General features: G+C 44.0%; 1 protein-coding gene across 2 annotated transcripts; it reads right to left on the bottom strand.

Moving 5' to 3' along the window:
• Positions 1-7427: 7427 nt before the first annotated feature.
• Positions 7428-14323, bottom strand: LOC127768703 (cytochrome P450 90B2). 2 transcript variants are annotated; one of them, XM_052294331.1, is made up of 8 exons: positions 13751-14323; positions 13278-13602; positions 13022-13174; positions 10195-10446; positions 9954-10046; positions 9082-9160; positions 8878-8984; positions 7428-7988 (listed from the first exon to the last, which is right to left on the bottom strand). In XM_052294331.1, the coding sequence occupies exons 1-8, from the start codon at positions 13936-13938 to the stop codon at positions 7743-7745; spliced, it is 1443 nt and encodes a 480-aa protein (XP_052150291.1). In that variant the 5' UTR covers positions 13939-14323; the 3' UTR covers positions 7428-7742. The 2 variants fall into 2 exon arrangements, with proteins under 2 accessions (XP_052150291.1, XP_052150290.1); XM_052294330.1 differs by having other exon boundaries at positions 13771-14323.
• Between the last annotated feature and the right edge of the window lie 284 nt (positions 14324-14607).

Raw genomic sequence — 14607 nt, 5'->3', positions numbered from 1 at the left:
TGTTCTTCTTTTCATACTTAATGCTGCATCAGTTGAGTTTGATCTATTAAGTCGTGCTTAGAATATCAATTTCTAGCCTGCCTTCTGATTGCCGATTAGGGTAGTATCGGAGTTTCAGCCGATCTTATCTGATTTAACTATATTTGCTCTATATGTTTCATTGACACGTTAAATCTGCCCTTTATGTCAAAATATTATTGCATCTAATTATATTAAGCTTCTGTTTAGTATATTCTGCCTGTTTTAACATCTTAACATAGAGTCGTATAGGAGTATTAGCCGATACATGCTAGATCTATCTGATCGGCTATGCTATGAACATATATAATCCTGTTATTAATGTATATTTCGATCTAAGTGATTTATACGGTCTCGGCATGGCGACCGAATCTATCCCAATCACTTGATTTAAGTATGTATCGATATAAGAATTATATATTGTTAATATCTACAGCCGATCGAATAGATTTAGTTCTTTATTACCTATTTGCAACCGCCGATCGATTTACATATGACATCGGCTCAGAGATAAATGATACGTCATCGGCACTTAGCCAATCGGCTATCATTTATAGGTTTAACTGCGGTTTCTTTGTCTTTATTTCTTGTTGATTGCAGGATCAAATCAACTAGCACGCTAGCATACCCGAAGGCGAGTTTTGGACCTGCACTGGAATTAAGCAGATCTCCCAGGCCTTGTGTTTTTCGTCATCAACGTACTAGTACTAGTCTATTACAAGTAGTACTACTACACTAATAATGTTATAATAATACTAATATTATTACTATATAATATATATATTATATTTATATATTCTTGATGTATAAAAAATATACACATACAAAGTTTATATACGTATCGTATATAAAGTTTGTATACACGTATACAAAGTTTGCATACGTGTACACAAAGTTTGTATGAATGTATACAAACTTTTTATAGGTATACGTAAATGCTAAAAAACCGAAAAGAAAAAAACGGAAAGAAAACCGCAAAAACTGAAAAGAAAAAAAAAAGCAAAAACAGAAAAAAAAAACCAATAGAAAAAACTGTGGGCCCCACCCCTACTCATGCGCTGCCACGTGGCCCCCTCCGCGCGCGCCACGTGCCTCGCCGCGCGGGGAGGGGGGTGGCGCGGCTGAAATAAGGTCAGTGTCCTACAACCAAAAAAATTGCCATAATTTTCGTGTGTAGTCAAACAAAGTCAACTTTTTTATGATATCCTTCAATAAATATCATATTTCTTCGAGTGTCATGTAGTAAATAGTTTAGAAAACAAGATACGTATACTTATCCTGCACTCATTTTCGACCTAAAATTGCAACCATTGGTTCAACACACACACGAGTGCTTTTGGCTAAAATTTCATAAAAGTATTAATTTTAAGAAATAACATTAACAGTTGTCCTCTGGCCCTGCATTTCATCAATATTAACTCTAATAAAACACATAAATATCAATCTTCATCCTAAAACAAATGAATGAATACTTAGGGTTTGTTGGCACACTTTTCAAACATCAGTGTGTTTCGTGCAAAAAAGTTATAATATTAGAGTTACTTTAAAAAATGAAACAGAATCTTTTTAAAATAATTAATACTTAATTAATTATGCTAATCACTTTTGTTTGCCTGCAGCTAACGGCCGTCCCAATCTCTACCTAGGATGTTGTCTATAACATTAACTATATTGCTATGTAGAACTTTTAGCTTATGTGATACTATATTAATTAAGAGAGAGTGAAGAGAGGAAGAAATTGGGTCTCATGCAAGACACAGCTTTAACACGAGAACCTACGCACTAGACGCTATCAAGTTTTGAGAGAATAGTGTCTTTATAATAGATGAAGAATAAATATGATTGGTAGAGAAGAGAGGTGATGTATTTATTAATGGCCGAATTTAAAAAACCATGGATTGTAGAGTGTAGTTTCTATTTTAGTGTCTTATTAATATGGCACCATAGACACTGTTTATGAATACTATGAATTGTGACTGCCCTAATCAGTTGTTTCCAACCTCTATTTCCAACCTCTATATGGTAGAACGGGCCCTAACCTCGATTGTTCTTGTTTCCAATCTCTCTAAAACGGGCCCTAACCTCGATTTAAAACAGGCCCTTAATCAACCTAGGCATGCAGTCGAACTCATATTCGTAATTTATTACTAGCATTTTCGATCGAATAGCTCATACTAGTAAGTACTCCATTTGTCTTGGCCCACCTACATTTGTATTTAAGCTTGCGGCCCAAATAACATGAGTATTACGTTAAGGGTATGTTCACTTTTGATGTCATTTTCAATCTTACCAAATTTTAATAAAGTTGTTAAAAAAAATAGTTACATTTAGCTTAATGTCAAATTTTAGTAACTATATAACAAATCCTACTAAAATTTTAAAATTTTAGCATGTTAAATTTTGGTAAATATATAAAAGAAATCCCAAAAATTTGACAAGTTCCCAAAATTTTGGCATTGGTTGGTAAGGTTTTTTTCAAAATTTACTATAAAACGTAGTAGCTACATTTAGTTTGCTGCCAAATTTTAGTAACTATATAAGAAATCCCAAAAATTTGACAAGTTCCCAAAATTTTGGCATTGGTTGGTAAGGTTTTTTTTGGCATCAAATAAATAAGCCCTACAACTTACCAACTGTTAAAAATTAAATCAATACAAGTACCTATTAACGAGTATATCAATACAAGTACCTATTAACGAGTATAATCTTCACCTAATGTAGACCATTTAAAATAATAAGGAAAACAGACTTGCCAAGCACAAATGATATTTGGATTTGGGCCTCTAACCGCACAAATCCCAGGACAATTGGATTTGGGCCTCTTAACCTTTAACAGGACCTTGGTGGAATTGAACCACCTTCCATCCGTAACCGGAGAGCGTAAGCCCAACAATCAACGGAGGATCTCCCGAACTGAGAAAAGATCCACATTACCGCCAATTAAGCGAACTGAGATTTTCGTATGTAACACGTCCATAACTATTTTGTCTAATGGTCCGATGTTGTATTACAAGTTGGATTTTTTTCCCTTTACGAAACAAAAATATAAACCATTTCAAATAATATATATATTAGTTTACCAAATACGATAAGATTTAAGAGTATTTTGAATTGAACCGTTTAACTCGGTTTGTACGTGCACTTTTTTATACAGAACCAAAACATCCTAAACACACTACACAACTCTGAAAAAACAAAACAACACTTAAGTGATTTTTACCAAAACAATAGAGCCCTTCAAAATTTGACTTGGCGTTTTCTGCCCTACGAAAGACTTAATCAGCTTACTTTTAGCTCATTATTAACTACATAATAAACTCAAATCAAACATAACCTTGTGAAAAACGTCAGCTAATATTAGTAGTGTAACTCATCGTGTAAAATAAAAACGAGTGTCTTATCCTTTTGGTATAACATGTAGCCGCCATACTGTTTACACGACCCAAATTACAGCCATTTACCTCCGGATTGACCTCAAGAAAACAAACCTTCCGCAGCAGAGGCGGAACTGTTATCCAGAACCTCCATGGTGCTCAACTCACCGAAGAAATTTATAATGATACATCTGGCAATTAGTCCAAACAAGGTTGGCACCCCAGACTTCAAAGCTGCAACAGCTTAATCCAGCATACCGGAAGGTCGGTCCAACAATAACCATGAAAATTGATGAGCACCAACAATTACCAACATTAGACATGTCATTCCTGAAGCACCATGTAATGAGCACAGGTGATCACAGCAAAACATCATCTTCTTGCTTCAGATGTCAAGATCCCAGACGGCCACCTCAACCAAGTTTGATTCGCAAGAATATTCCTTTCTTCGGGTGACTTCAGGTTGAACTTGTCTTCAGGTCACCTTAAAACGACGAGAGAATGCTACAATTTCTACATAGTACAAACTATGATGAATAGACAAATGCTAAATAACTTTATGCTTCAAGAACATAAATTCTCGTACTTCAACGTACAGAAACTAACATTATGCGAAGGAGGACAATATATGATCATATTCTACAGCTTGCAAAAGAGGTTACATTGCTGACTATCCAAGAAAAGAAATTCTCACAATGTAAATATATAAAACATTACTAGCCTTCTCGTACATGCATAAATACAGAAAGGGCAAAGTGAAAGAGCTGAGCGGTTAAATCATACACAATTAGTTGATATTAAGGCGCAGGAGCGCTGTAAATTCTGGGCAAGAACAAGAGCTTATTTCACTTAAATTGGACAAGAGTTCTCCAACCGTATGCTGGAAACATCATAATAGTATTTGACCAACATAACATACTTCCAAACTGATAGTTGACAGTTCGGAGCATATAGCTGAGCACATAATCTCGGAAGCAAATATTACCACTACACCGACTTATGGATATATTTAAGTATACAAAGCAAGTACTAGATATTCGTTAGAACAATTGCGTAGTATTCCAGCTGCTCTTAAACCAATTACCAAGCGTAACTTTAATCAACTTGAGTCAATATGTGAGATGCACTTCTAGGGATGATAATACTGCTGTTTATCAGGGATATTAACTGGCAATGATAATAATAATTAAGTAATTCAAGCAATTTAAAGTAAATCCAGGAATATTATGGGACTAGGGATATTTTAAGGCAGTGATAATTATATAACGCTGAATGATATGGAAATTTGATTACGACTAATATTGCACATGTAGATTATCTTTTGTACCTTGGTTGTTGCGCTGTAGCTCCACGTTTAGATTCACGCGCGATCGTTGAACGATGTAGTCGCAGTGGGATCTGAGAGAGAGGACAACCAGGGGACAACGGGACAAGATTGGGGGGAGAACCCGGGGCTAAACAAAATAACCCCCGTGCGAACTCCCCCCAGGACACAAAAAGAACATCTTTATTACGGTGGCCTGCCATGCGAGCGCACCCAACATGGCAAAGGCCAATCTTGCGATGTCACATCTCTCGTTTTTTTTCGTCTCTTTTTCTTTTGACCCTCTCAGACACAAGCACCTCGCTTGTTACATGTTCTCTTACCTTGCCGCCTTCATCTCGGCACACGGCTCCCTCGAACAACATCTCTTAGATCTAATAATTATCGAAAGTTCATCGAATAATTATCAATACAAAGAGACATCATCGCGCGAGGCCCCGATGGAGAGGATCCAGGCGACGACCAGCCTCCTCCCTCGCCCCGCCGCTTCATCCACGCCAGCTCGTACGGAGCATGCCCCAACCGGACCTCTAGGAGGTCAGATCTACACGCGACAACACAAAGAAATGCACAGATCAGCACGCGGTTGCGACATATTCAGGAAACAAGCCATGCAAGTAAATCGAAACGAAACCTCTAAGCGACACGGATGCTGAACTCACCGGCTCCAGATCTGACCCGCCGAACGCGAGGACGAGCAGCAGCAGCAGCTTCCGCCGATAGATCCATGGCCGCCGAAGGATGAGCAAGTCCATCCAAGATCTGAAACCTGCGCAACAGAAAAAACAAACGCGTGTTGTCCATATAAAGGGAGGGAAAACCTCACCGTTCCGGCATCGGAGGCGACGGATTCGACCCGGAATCAAACGGAAGTCCTACCATGGAAGGGATTCGGGGTGGCGAAATTCTAGATCTGGGAGGAGGAGATGGGGAAAGCGGCTAGGGTTGCTTGGCTACGGTGGGTGGTGGAGAGGCGAAACAGAGGAAGCAAGGTATTTATGGTCTGGTCAGACGCAGCGGACGGTCCGGATGAGGCGGTTGTGCTCGGACGGCCAGGATGCGAGGCACGTGGCGCGGCGCCATTGGCTGAGACAGCTGGATCGCACAAGGACACCGCAACTTGCGGGGTATTTGACGTCACTGCGTGCGTCATCTGCTTGACCGGATCGTTTGCGGGAGCGAACACGAGGATGCGGTTTGTGGCCGACGGTATTGGGGATCCTGATTGGCTGCGACGCGTATTCTAGATCTGAGCTATTTAGGCCATGTAGCCCAATTTTAGGCCTTTTAGCCCAAATGATAATCACGAGGTGTTCTATAGGCCTTTTAGCCCAATTTTCACTACAGTTGGTCATTGTATTTGTTGGTGGAATAAGTTTATGTTTTCTCCCTCCTGTCTAGCCATTGGTCGAATCGCATCCCTACCAGCAAAACGGGGTATAATGCCTCCCATTTCCGAAAACCGATACAAATCAACTCCTTGTGTGGTTTTGTAAACGTTTTTGTCCTATATACGCTTAGGTGGCATTGTAGATAGAAAAAAATAATGACAGTGGGTCCCATATGTTAGTGAAGCATTCATCCTCCTCCCTCTTTTTCCACATCCCAAGCCAGCAATTCTGGCGAGCTCACACCACCATGATCATGCCGCAGCCACCACGAATCAAGCATCACCCTCGCCGCCACCCAATTTCTTCAGCGCCACCATTGCTAACGGCGGCTGCTTTCGACCACAACGCTCCCCTTGCCACACGCGTTGTTGTCACAACCTTGAGGAGCTCCCACCGTCGCCTGAGGGACCACCTTCCTCAGCTCCAACTCACCACCATTGCCGCCCCTCCCCACTTGCACAAGTGGATGTTTTCGTGGAGGGGGCAACGGCGGCGATGCGTCGAAGGATATAGATGAGAGAGGGCCGGCTTGGGGATAGCAAGTGCCTCCTCGAGCTCCCGTGCCATCGTGGCCTATGATGTCCTTGCTTTATCGACCTCCCGCAGCGCAATAGCCTCCTTCGGCAGCAATGTTTTCATGGTCCTGTCACGTCCATCTGCAGCAGCTTGTCCCTGCTAGTCCCGCCACATCCATACGTCACATATGGATGGACGGCCTCTGCCCCTCTCCCTCCTCCTCACATGTACGTCGCCCGACGAAGATGATCACGACACCAAAGAGCTAGAGAGGAGGCATGGTTGACGCATGACTACTAAAGTCCTTCCTCTCTTTGGGGGCATGGGTAGGTGGACCCGTCATGGATAGGAGGTGGAGACCAAGGTGTGGGGGCGCGGCAAGGCGGATCCATCTCCGCCAACCTGTCCCTCTCCTCCTCTTCGCAGGCGTTGATGCCCGTCAGTCTGTCCCCGGACCATGGAGAACAAGCGATACCAAAGAGAGAGAAAATGGTAAAGGGAAAGAAGTGAGACTGACATGTGAGGCCCACTGTCATTTTTTTTCTATCTAGAATAACACCTAAGTGCCACGTAGGACGTAAACCGCTTTAGAAAACTACTTGAGAAGTCAATTTGCACCGGTTTCTGGAGATAAGGACGCTACCCGGTTTTGTGGTTGAGGGATGCTATTCGACCAAAGGCAAGAGATAAGGGACGCAATAGAGACTTATTCTTTTCATGGCCGTGTCATTTGGGCCTTTAGCCCATCTTGATTTAATTTTGTCGAACATTAATCGTTGCTTCAAGATCTGCAAACTCTTTCAGTTCAACAAATAAAAGATGTTTGTCATGCCAAACTTTGTATTACTTGAAATGGGCCATGGGCCGGCCTTATTCCAACTCACTGCTGGACTCATCATGTTGCAGGCTTTCCTCCCAACCATGTTTACCCTAAATTACTACTATCTTACTATATCCTTTCCTGATCACATCTACACATAGCACAAACTGCCACCAAAAAAAAGGAAAACGAAAACGAAAACGTGTACATGCATCCTGTACTTTCCTAGATATTTCCTTTTGATTTTATATATCCAACAATTAGGTCAAAAGGCTCTTCTTTTTTTTCTTTCCTTTTTTTTACTCCTGCTCATCATCCTGTGCAATTCTATGAACCGTAATGGGAAGGCCCTTGGGGAAGTCGACGAAGGGGAAGACGAAAGCTTGGTCCGGCTCGGCGAGCTCCCACCTGAAGTTGAGCACCAGGTGGTGCAAGAACACGGCCATCTCCAGCTTCGCGAGCTCCGACCCGGCGCACAGCCGCGTCCCGCCGCCGTACGGCATGAAGCTGCTGCTCTGAGCCAAGCCGCCGGATGATCCGCTACTCTGCAATCGAACAAAAGAAGAACACTTGTGTGTCAACAATTCGAAGCGAAGTTATCGTATCAGCAGTAGTAATTATTGTTATTTTTTTTTCGCGTCATGGAATGATCGATTGGCTGCAGTTTTTGCGCAGCAGATTATCTTGCTCAATCTCCTGCAGGATAATCCGGACACATGTCTTTTTCGCGGCTGCATGCAGACGAGCAGATAATCTCGTCGGCGTTGGCAACTACACCACACACAGATCCATTGTTCGATCGATCGATCGAGCATACATACACACATGCGTCGTTCACCCCTCAACAACTGATGTCCGTGAGTCGCAGCGGATAAGAATGGAGATGTGATGGATGGACTGCAGGGCTCCAATCGTCCACTGATTGGTTCGGTTTGATCCGCTTGCGATTTGGACCAACGCTCCTGGATTTTTCTCGCACGAATGCATAATCCATCACGGCGTCGCCGCCTAATCCCCCATTCCATTACCGCACATGCACCTCGGTTTTCACCACTGACTTTATGTGATGAGAAGAGAAAACAATTCGTGGGAACACCATTGACTAGCTAGCACGCAACACGGCGAAATGAGAAAGCACATGCGCGCGCGAGCGAGCGAGCTGAGCTGAGCATTCACTTTCATATCAGGTTCAGTGATTCACCATGCATGTTCCTATCGCGGAGCTTGCCTCTCTGCATGATTGCTGCTCGAGGCAAGCACGCGTTTAGCCTGTGCTGCTTTTGCAGATTCTGACATGATCCCCTTCGCTTATGATTGACAGACACTGCCCAACAGCGACATCCGCGCTTGTCCCAGTATTTTCTTTTCCTTGAATCCCAGCAATTAAACCGAGATTAATAGATTAGATTCACTGATAATCCTACTGCGACTGACCTTCCATCTCCAGGGATTGAAGCGCTGGGGGTCCTCGTACAGGGACGAGTCCAGATGCACCGCGGCTAACACCGGCAGGATCTTCCATCCGCTTGGAATGTCATAACCTTCAGTTCAGTTCAGTTCAGTTCAGTTCAGTTAGCTTCTGCTGTCAGATAGAGGAGAGGTCGATTCAGGGAAGAAGAGTGAAATCGAGCTACTCACCCTTGTAGTGCACGTCCTTGATGACCTTCCGGTGCAGGAACCTGACCACGTTTCCTAGCCGCAACGTCTCGTTTATGACCTGCAATAAGGACCCAAACAAAAGAAATATCAGTGCCAAGTACTGTATATTTCTTTTTTCATGTTTTGTTTCCTGAATGCAAGTTCTGTTTTGGGTCTGCTTTGAACGCAAGTACTACAATCTACAGTACTGCAGCGACTAAACTATCCTGCTGACTAAGACCCATAATTACATCACATACATGCATGCAACTTATTCTCGATCGGTAGGCGACAATTGTCGAGCAACTCATCTGAATTTCTAAGGCCTCAAATTACTCTGCTCCTTTATCTGATACCACCACACACATATACTGCAACTGACTGGAATGGTATTTCGGCATGTTCTGCTCTGCCGTCTGAACAGCAATGCAGAAGATTCAGATACCTTCTTGGGGGCAGGCCGTGCTACTGGAAGCCTACAACAACAGGTACTTGTCATGGCATTTGGATCGTTGCAAGACGATGGGCCTCACCCTGTAGAAACTTCCAAGGCGAAAGAACCTCAGCTGGCTAGCTTACAAGGCAGAGCAGATCGACTCTATCGATCAATGCACATATGCGTGCGCCTTCTTAGCTCGATCGATCCAAACTGAAGAGAGGGAGCGTAAGTACTGTAGTACGTGGCCCGGCAATTATTTCGCAGAGCTTTCAGTCTCCATTCGTACATGACATTTCGGGAAGTTGCTATCTCTCTACGCAAGTGACCAAACAAAACAGCAAGAGCTACGCTAGCACAAAGCCTTTGCACCGATTTATATTAGTAGCGTTTAGGGAGGAGGGATCGGAAGGAACAAAGTAGGGGGGGGCCTTACACATTGCGTGAAAACCATCTCTTTGTAGTCTTCCCAGCTCAATTTGCACTCCCCTCTTAGCCTTTGTCTCCTTGCAATCCCAAGATGCTCCTCCTGCATGTCACGCGTCAGTGTGAGTGTAACTAATCGATTCCCATGTCATTTCTGATGCCTTCGCTTTCTGCAATTGTTGCTCTACAGTTAAACGTAGCACTGAGCTAGTGACAGTAGATGTTAATTTCGAATCTGTAATTCTCTGTACCCTCAGTTCTTGGACAGCCTTGGGGCAGCCTTCAAGGAAGAAGATGGCGAGGGCGAGCGCCATGGACGACGTCTCGTGCCCGGCGAAGAGCAAGCTCAGCAAGAGGTCCAGGATTTGCTCTTTTGAAAGGTTAGATTGTTTCAGAGCCCATCCGAGAAGATCGTCTTGCTCTACGCTTGCATCCTCCTTGCTCAGCTTCTCAACCCGCTCTTCCATTTTCCTCTCTATTACTCCGAGAATGGCAGCACGCGACTGCAGGGGAACAGTAAAAATACACAGTAAACATCATGGAACTAATGTCGACATAGAACAGAAAACAATAAGCTCACGGTGAAAAGTTCCTTCTTATCAGGAAAAGAAAAAAAATATGTGGGACACCTATCAAATTCAGATATGGTGTTGCCTAACCGCCTACTAGTCTAGGATTATGTCTCTTGTCATAGCTTTCTGTTTTGAAGAGAAAAAATGTCGTTTCCTTTCGATATAGAAAAGACACATATTGTGTCAACCTTCAAATGAGAGAGAGGTGTTCTTCAGCTGGGTAGCTACCCCTTTTCTTTTCCAAGTGCGCTGTATGTATAATTCATTCTTAAACATCCATGTTGGCAGTGTTTAGTTATAGGCCTGCAGGGTACTTGAAACTTAACACACGGATAACAACATTCTCGACAAAGTATAATTTCCGGGTCTACACTAATTAACTAAGAGTGCACACAACCATATTTACGGAGACTAGGATTAATTTGACCGTACTGGGTGAGATAATGCACTCAGAACTCCACAACTATACCAATGATGTTTCCCTGTATATTCCTCGGCACTGAATATAAGATAGATAATTAATCCAACTCATCTGGCATTTCATGAGACATGCAAATTAATGTGTTATAGTGTTAGCAGCTGTGATCAGTGATCACAGTTTATTTTTGTTAGCCAATTAGTGGAAGAATCTCCTATGGTGTATTGCCATTTGACTTGGATCACTGATGTGTGGGCCTGATAAGTGTGAGACCTAGCTACATGTTATTCACTTAAAGTTAAAGGATAGTACTGCAGAGATCTATTTCCCAATTAAGGAGAACGCTCAGTAGGAGTACTGCAGTGTCTCTTCAGCTAATAAAACTACAAGCACCCTTTCATTAACTAATTAAAACCAAACTGTGAAGGTTGCTGGCTAATCATCCGCTTAACGAAATTAATGTGGTTCGGGTGTGTGGCAAAGAGTTTGGTCAGCGGTTGAATCATGATAAATGATGGATTCCCCAGCATATAATCATGCCAAATTATGAAGGTTGGTCATTTACTTTCCAACAGATTAAAAATTCCACCTGCCAGGTTGCATGCTGTTGAGCACAGCACAGGGTGTGTGTATCGGAGAGAGATCGTGAAAGCTAGCAGCATGCATGCTGAGGCAATCAATAAAGATCATTTGAGTGTGACCTCACATGCAGTAAAAAGTAGGCAACATTTTATGCTCACATGAGTGATGATCAGTACGTCCCCAGGGAAAAAGAAAGAAAAGAATCTGCATGATCGATCAGAGTCCCCAGGATGCATACTCAGAAGAAGTACCAATGCATGGTTTTTTGAGTTAACTATATATAGGTTTTGGCTCATGATTGGAAGATAATAAATATATTCATATGACCTCTGCTAGAATTTCACCTTAAGCAACTGCCTTTGAGAAAAAAAAAACTGGACCTGGCCTAAAAGACATACTGCTAGCATGCATGCATGCACCTTTCAATCAACATTTTTTAGCTTTCTATATTGCCAAATAGCTATGGTCTATTGCTAGTATGCAGTTTCAATCCTATGTTGATTATCTCAAAGGCAAGATAATTTGTCCGAACAAATCGTACTAAAAGACCCGCTGTGCGAGCTGACCGATTGGACCTGATCTCGATATGGATCACTAATTCACTATGCTAGTATAGAACTAGCTGCAACAATTCCTGGACCATCCACAATTCTAAACACATACACCTTGTATATGCCCCTACATATACATAATAAGTGCACTGCCGTCATGTATATATATCTAATGATGGGCCATGCATATATATGATATATCATGCATGCGGACTAGCTACACACAAAACCACCAAACAAAAATTAAAGAAACTAAACCTGGCCCTCTCTAGCCAATTCCTTTCTCTAAACTCTTTTTCCCCCGTGTGCATACCAAACAAAACATTGACAGGGAAGTCATCGTCACTCCTACACAAATATATAGTATATATATTCACTTATCACTCACAAGTCGCAAATCATCTCTCTCTCCTCTCCAATATAAATATGATCCCCTTGCGTACATCTCGATCGTCGTAGTAACTTGTTTTCTCTTTAGATAATGAAAACAACAAAAATGGTTTACATCTCTAACCTCTGTCAACAGGGACCTGCACATGATCGTCGTTGCAAGTTGTTTGCTTTAGCTAAGCTGGGTATAGTAGTATAGGCCTATATGCAGCTGCTTATAGTATGCATACGGAATAGGGGAAGAAAGGAACCCGGCCGGCCGGTCATAACTCATATGTAAAGTACTCTCTCCTCCTAAAAAAGGCAACATAAACAAAGATATGATGTAATCTAGGACAATGAATTTGGATATACTACTGTCTAAATTCATTGTTCTAGGTTATATCATATTCCTTGTCTAGGTCGTTTTTTTTTTTGAACGGAAGGAGTAAAACTCATGCGCGCACGACTTTGCGCGCGTACGGGCGGGGCGCAGGGTGTGTGTAGGCAGAGAGGGACATCGATCGATCGATCAATCCGCACGGGTGGGGTGCTAGCTAGCTAGCTAGTAGCTACGAGTACGTACCTTGAGAGCCTTCCAGTAGGGCGTCCCGGGCAGGTTGAGCGGCGCGGAGACCACGCCCTTCATGAAGGTGATGTACTCCCGCCGCAGCCGCTCCGTCTCTTCCTCCCCCGGGTCCATGCTCATTATGTTCTTCGCCATCAGGTTGAACGTGAACTGCACGCACGCACGCAAACGCGCGTTTCATTGATATTGATCGCTAGAGCGAGCTGATTGATATATGCATGCTCAACTTAATGGAGGACGATGTGTGTTGTACCTTCTTGGCTTGGTGCTGAGCGGAGAAGGTGGAGGAAGGGGGCCAGGCGCGGAGGACGAGGAGGGTGTGGCGCTCGACCTCGGGGAGGAGGACGGCGCGGAGGCGGACGGAGGAGAGGAAGTTGAGGGAGATGGCGCGCATCTCGCGGTGCGGGTCCCCGACGAGGACCAGCATGGACCACTTGCCCAGGATGCCGCCGATGCTGCGCGGGTAGCTGCACTCGAACAGCCTCCCCTCGTTCTGCAGGATGTACCGGTTGAGCCCCGCGTCCGCCGACACCACCGTCCGCTCCCCGAACAGGCTCGACCGGTATATCTTCCCGTACCTGCATGCACGCACGCACGCAACCGCACGCCACCCCCCAGCTCGCCGTCAGCCTATTATTACCGATCGATCGATATCCTAGCTACTAGCTAAGCTTGCTTCACGGCGAGGCGAGCAGCGCGCGTGCTTATATAGCTGTGTGCGTGTACCGAGTAATGAAACCACCGACCGTGCGATGTGCTGCTCCATGAAGCGGCCGACGGAGGTGGCGGGGTGGGCGCGGAGGTAGCCGAACGTCTCGCCGACGAGCGGCCACCCGGCGGCGCCGGGCGGCAGGTTCATCCGCTTCCTCTTCGCCGGCGTCGTCCCACCTCGCCACCAGTGCCCGCCGTGGCATTTGGCCACGGTGGTGGTGTAGAACGTGAGCAGGGCAAGGAGGATGAAGGGGAGAAAGAAGAGCAGCTCGCTGGTTATGGACGCCATCATGGCGGCCATCAGCCTGCAAGCAAGCTAGCTATACACCGATCGAGATGCCCGCCGACTGCCGGCCAGTTGCTCTCTCTTCTTCTACTACAAAATTTATTTATTTTTCCCTCTTGCTCGCCAAATTACAAGAGTATCCTCCACGCCTCTGAGTCTGCAAAAACCTTTCTGCTGGCTGCTTTGCGCAAAGAAGAGAATTTGGTAGCTAGGAGAGGAAGGTGTGCCCACTTCACCTCGCTCTCTGCTGTGGACTTGGGGTACTCTTATATAAGTTTTTGAGGCGTGAGACAGGAAGAAGAAGGATGTGGTTGTTGCGAGGATTCTTTTGCTATAATTCAATTTTTGGTGCGGCGCAAGCATGCAGGGGAGGAGGAGTGGGGCTCCTGCTAGTAGTAATAGCTACTGGAGTAGTGGTATTTTTTTTTCCGCTCTACTTGCCATACAATGGAATACTATAATGCATATATTCATGCCAAGATATATAATACATACAACTATAGTACTAGAGATTAGTGAATAATTAACAAACTATTCTACCGTTCTGATCCTGACTAATGACAGGGTCTGCACAGGAGGCGCCTCT

This window comes from Oryza glaberrima, chromosome 3 (genome assembly GCF_000147395.1).
Source record: "Oryza glaberrima chromosome 3, OglaRS2, whole genome shotgun sequence".
Lineage (NCBI taxonomy): Eukaryota > Viridiplantae > Streptophyta > Magnoliopsida > Poales > Poaceae > Oryza > Oryza glaberrima.
This window is presented reverse-complemented; position numbering and strand designations above follow the sequence as displayed.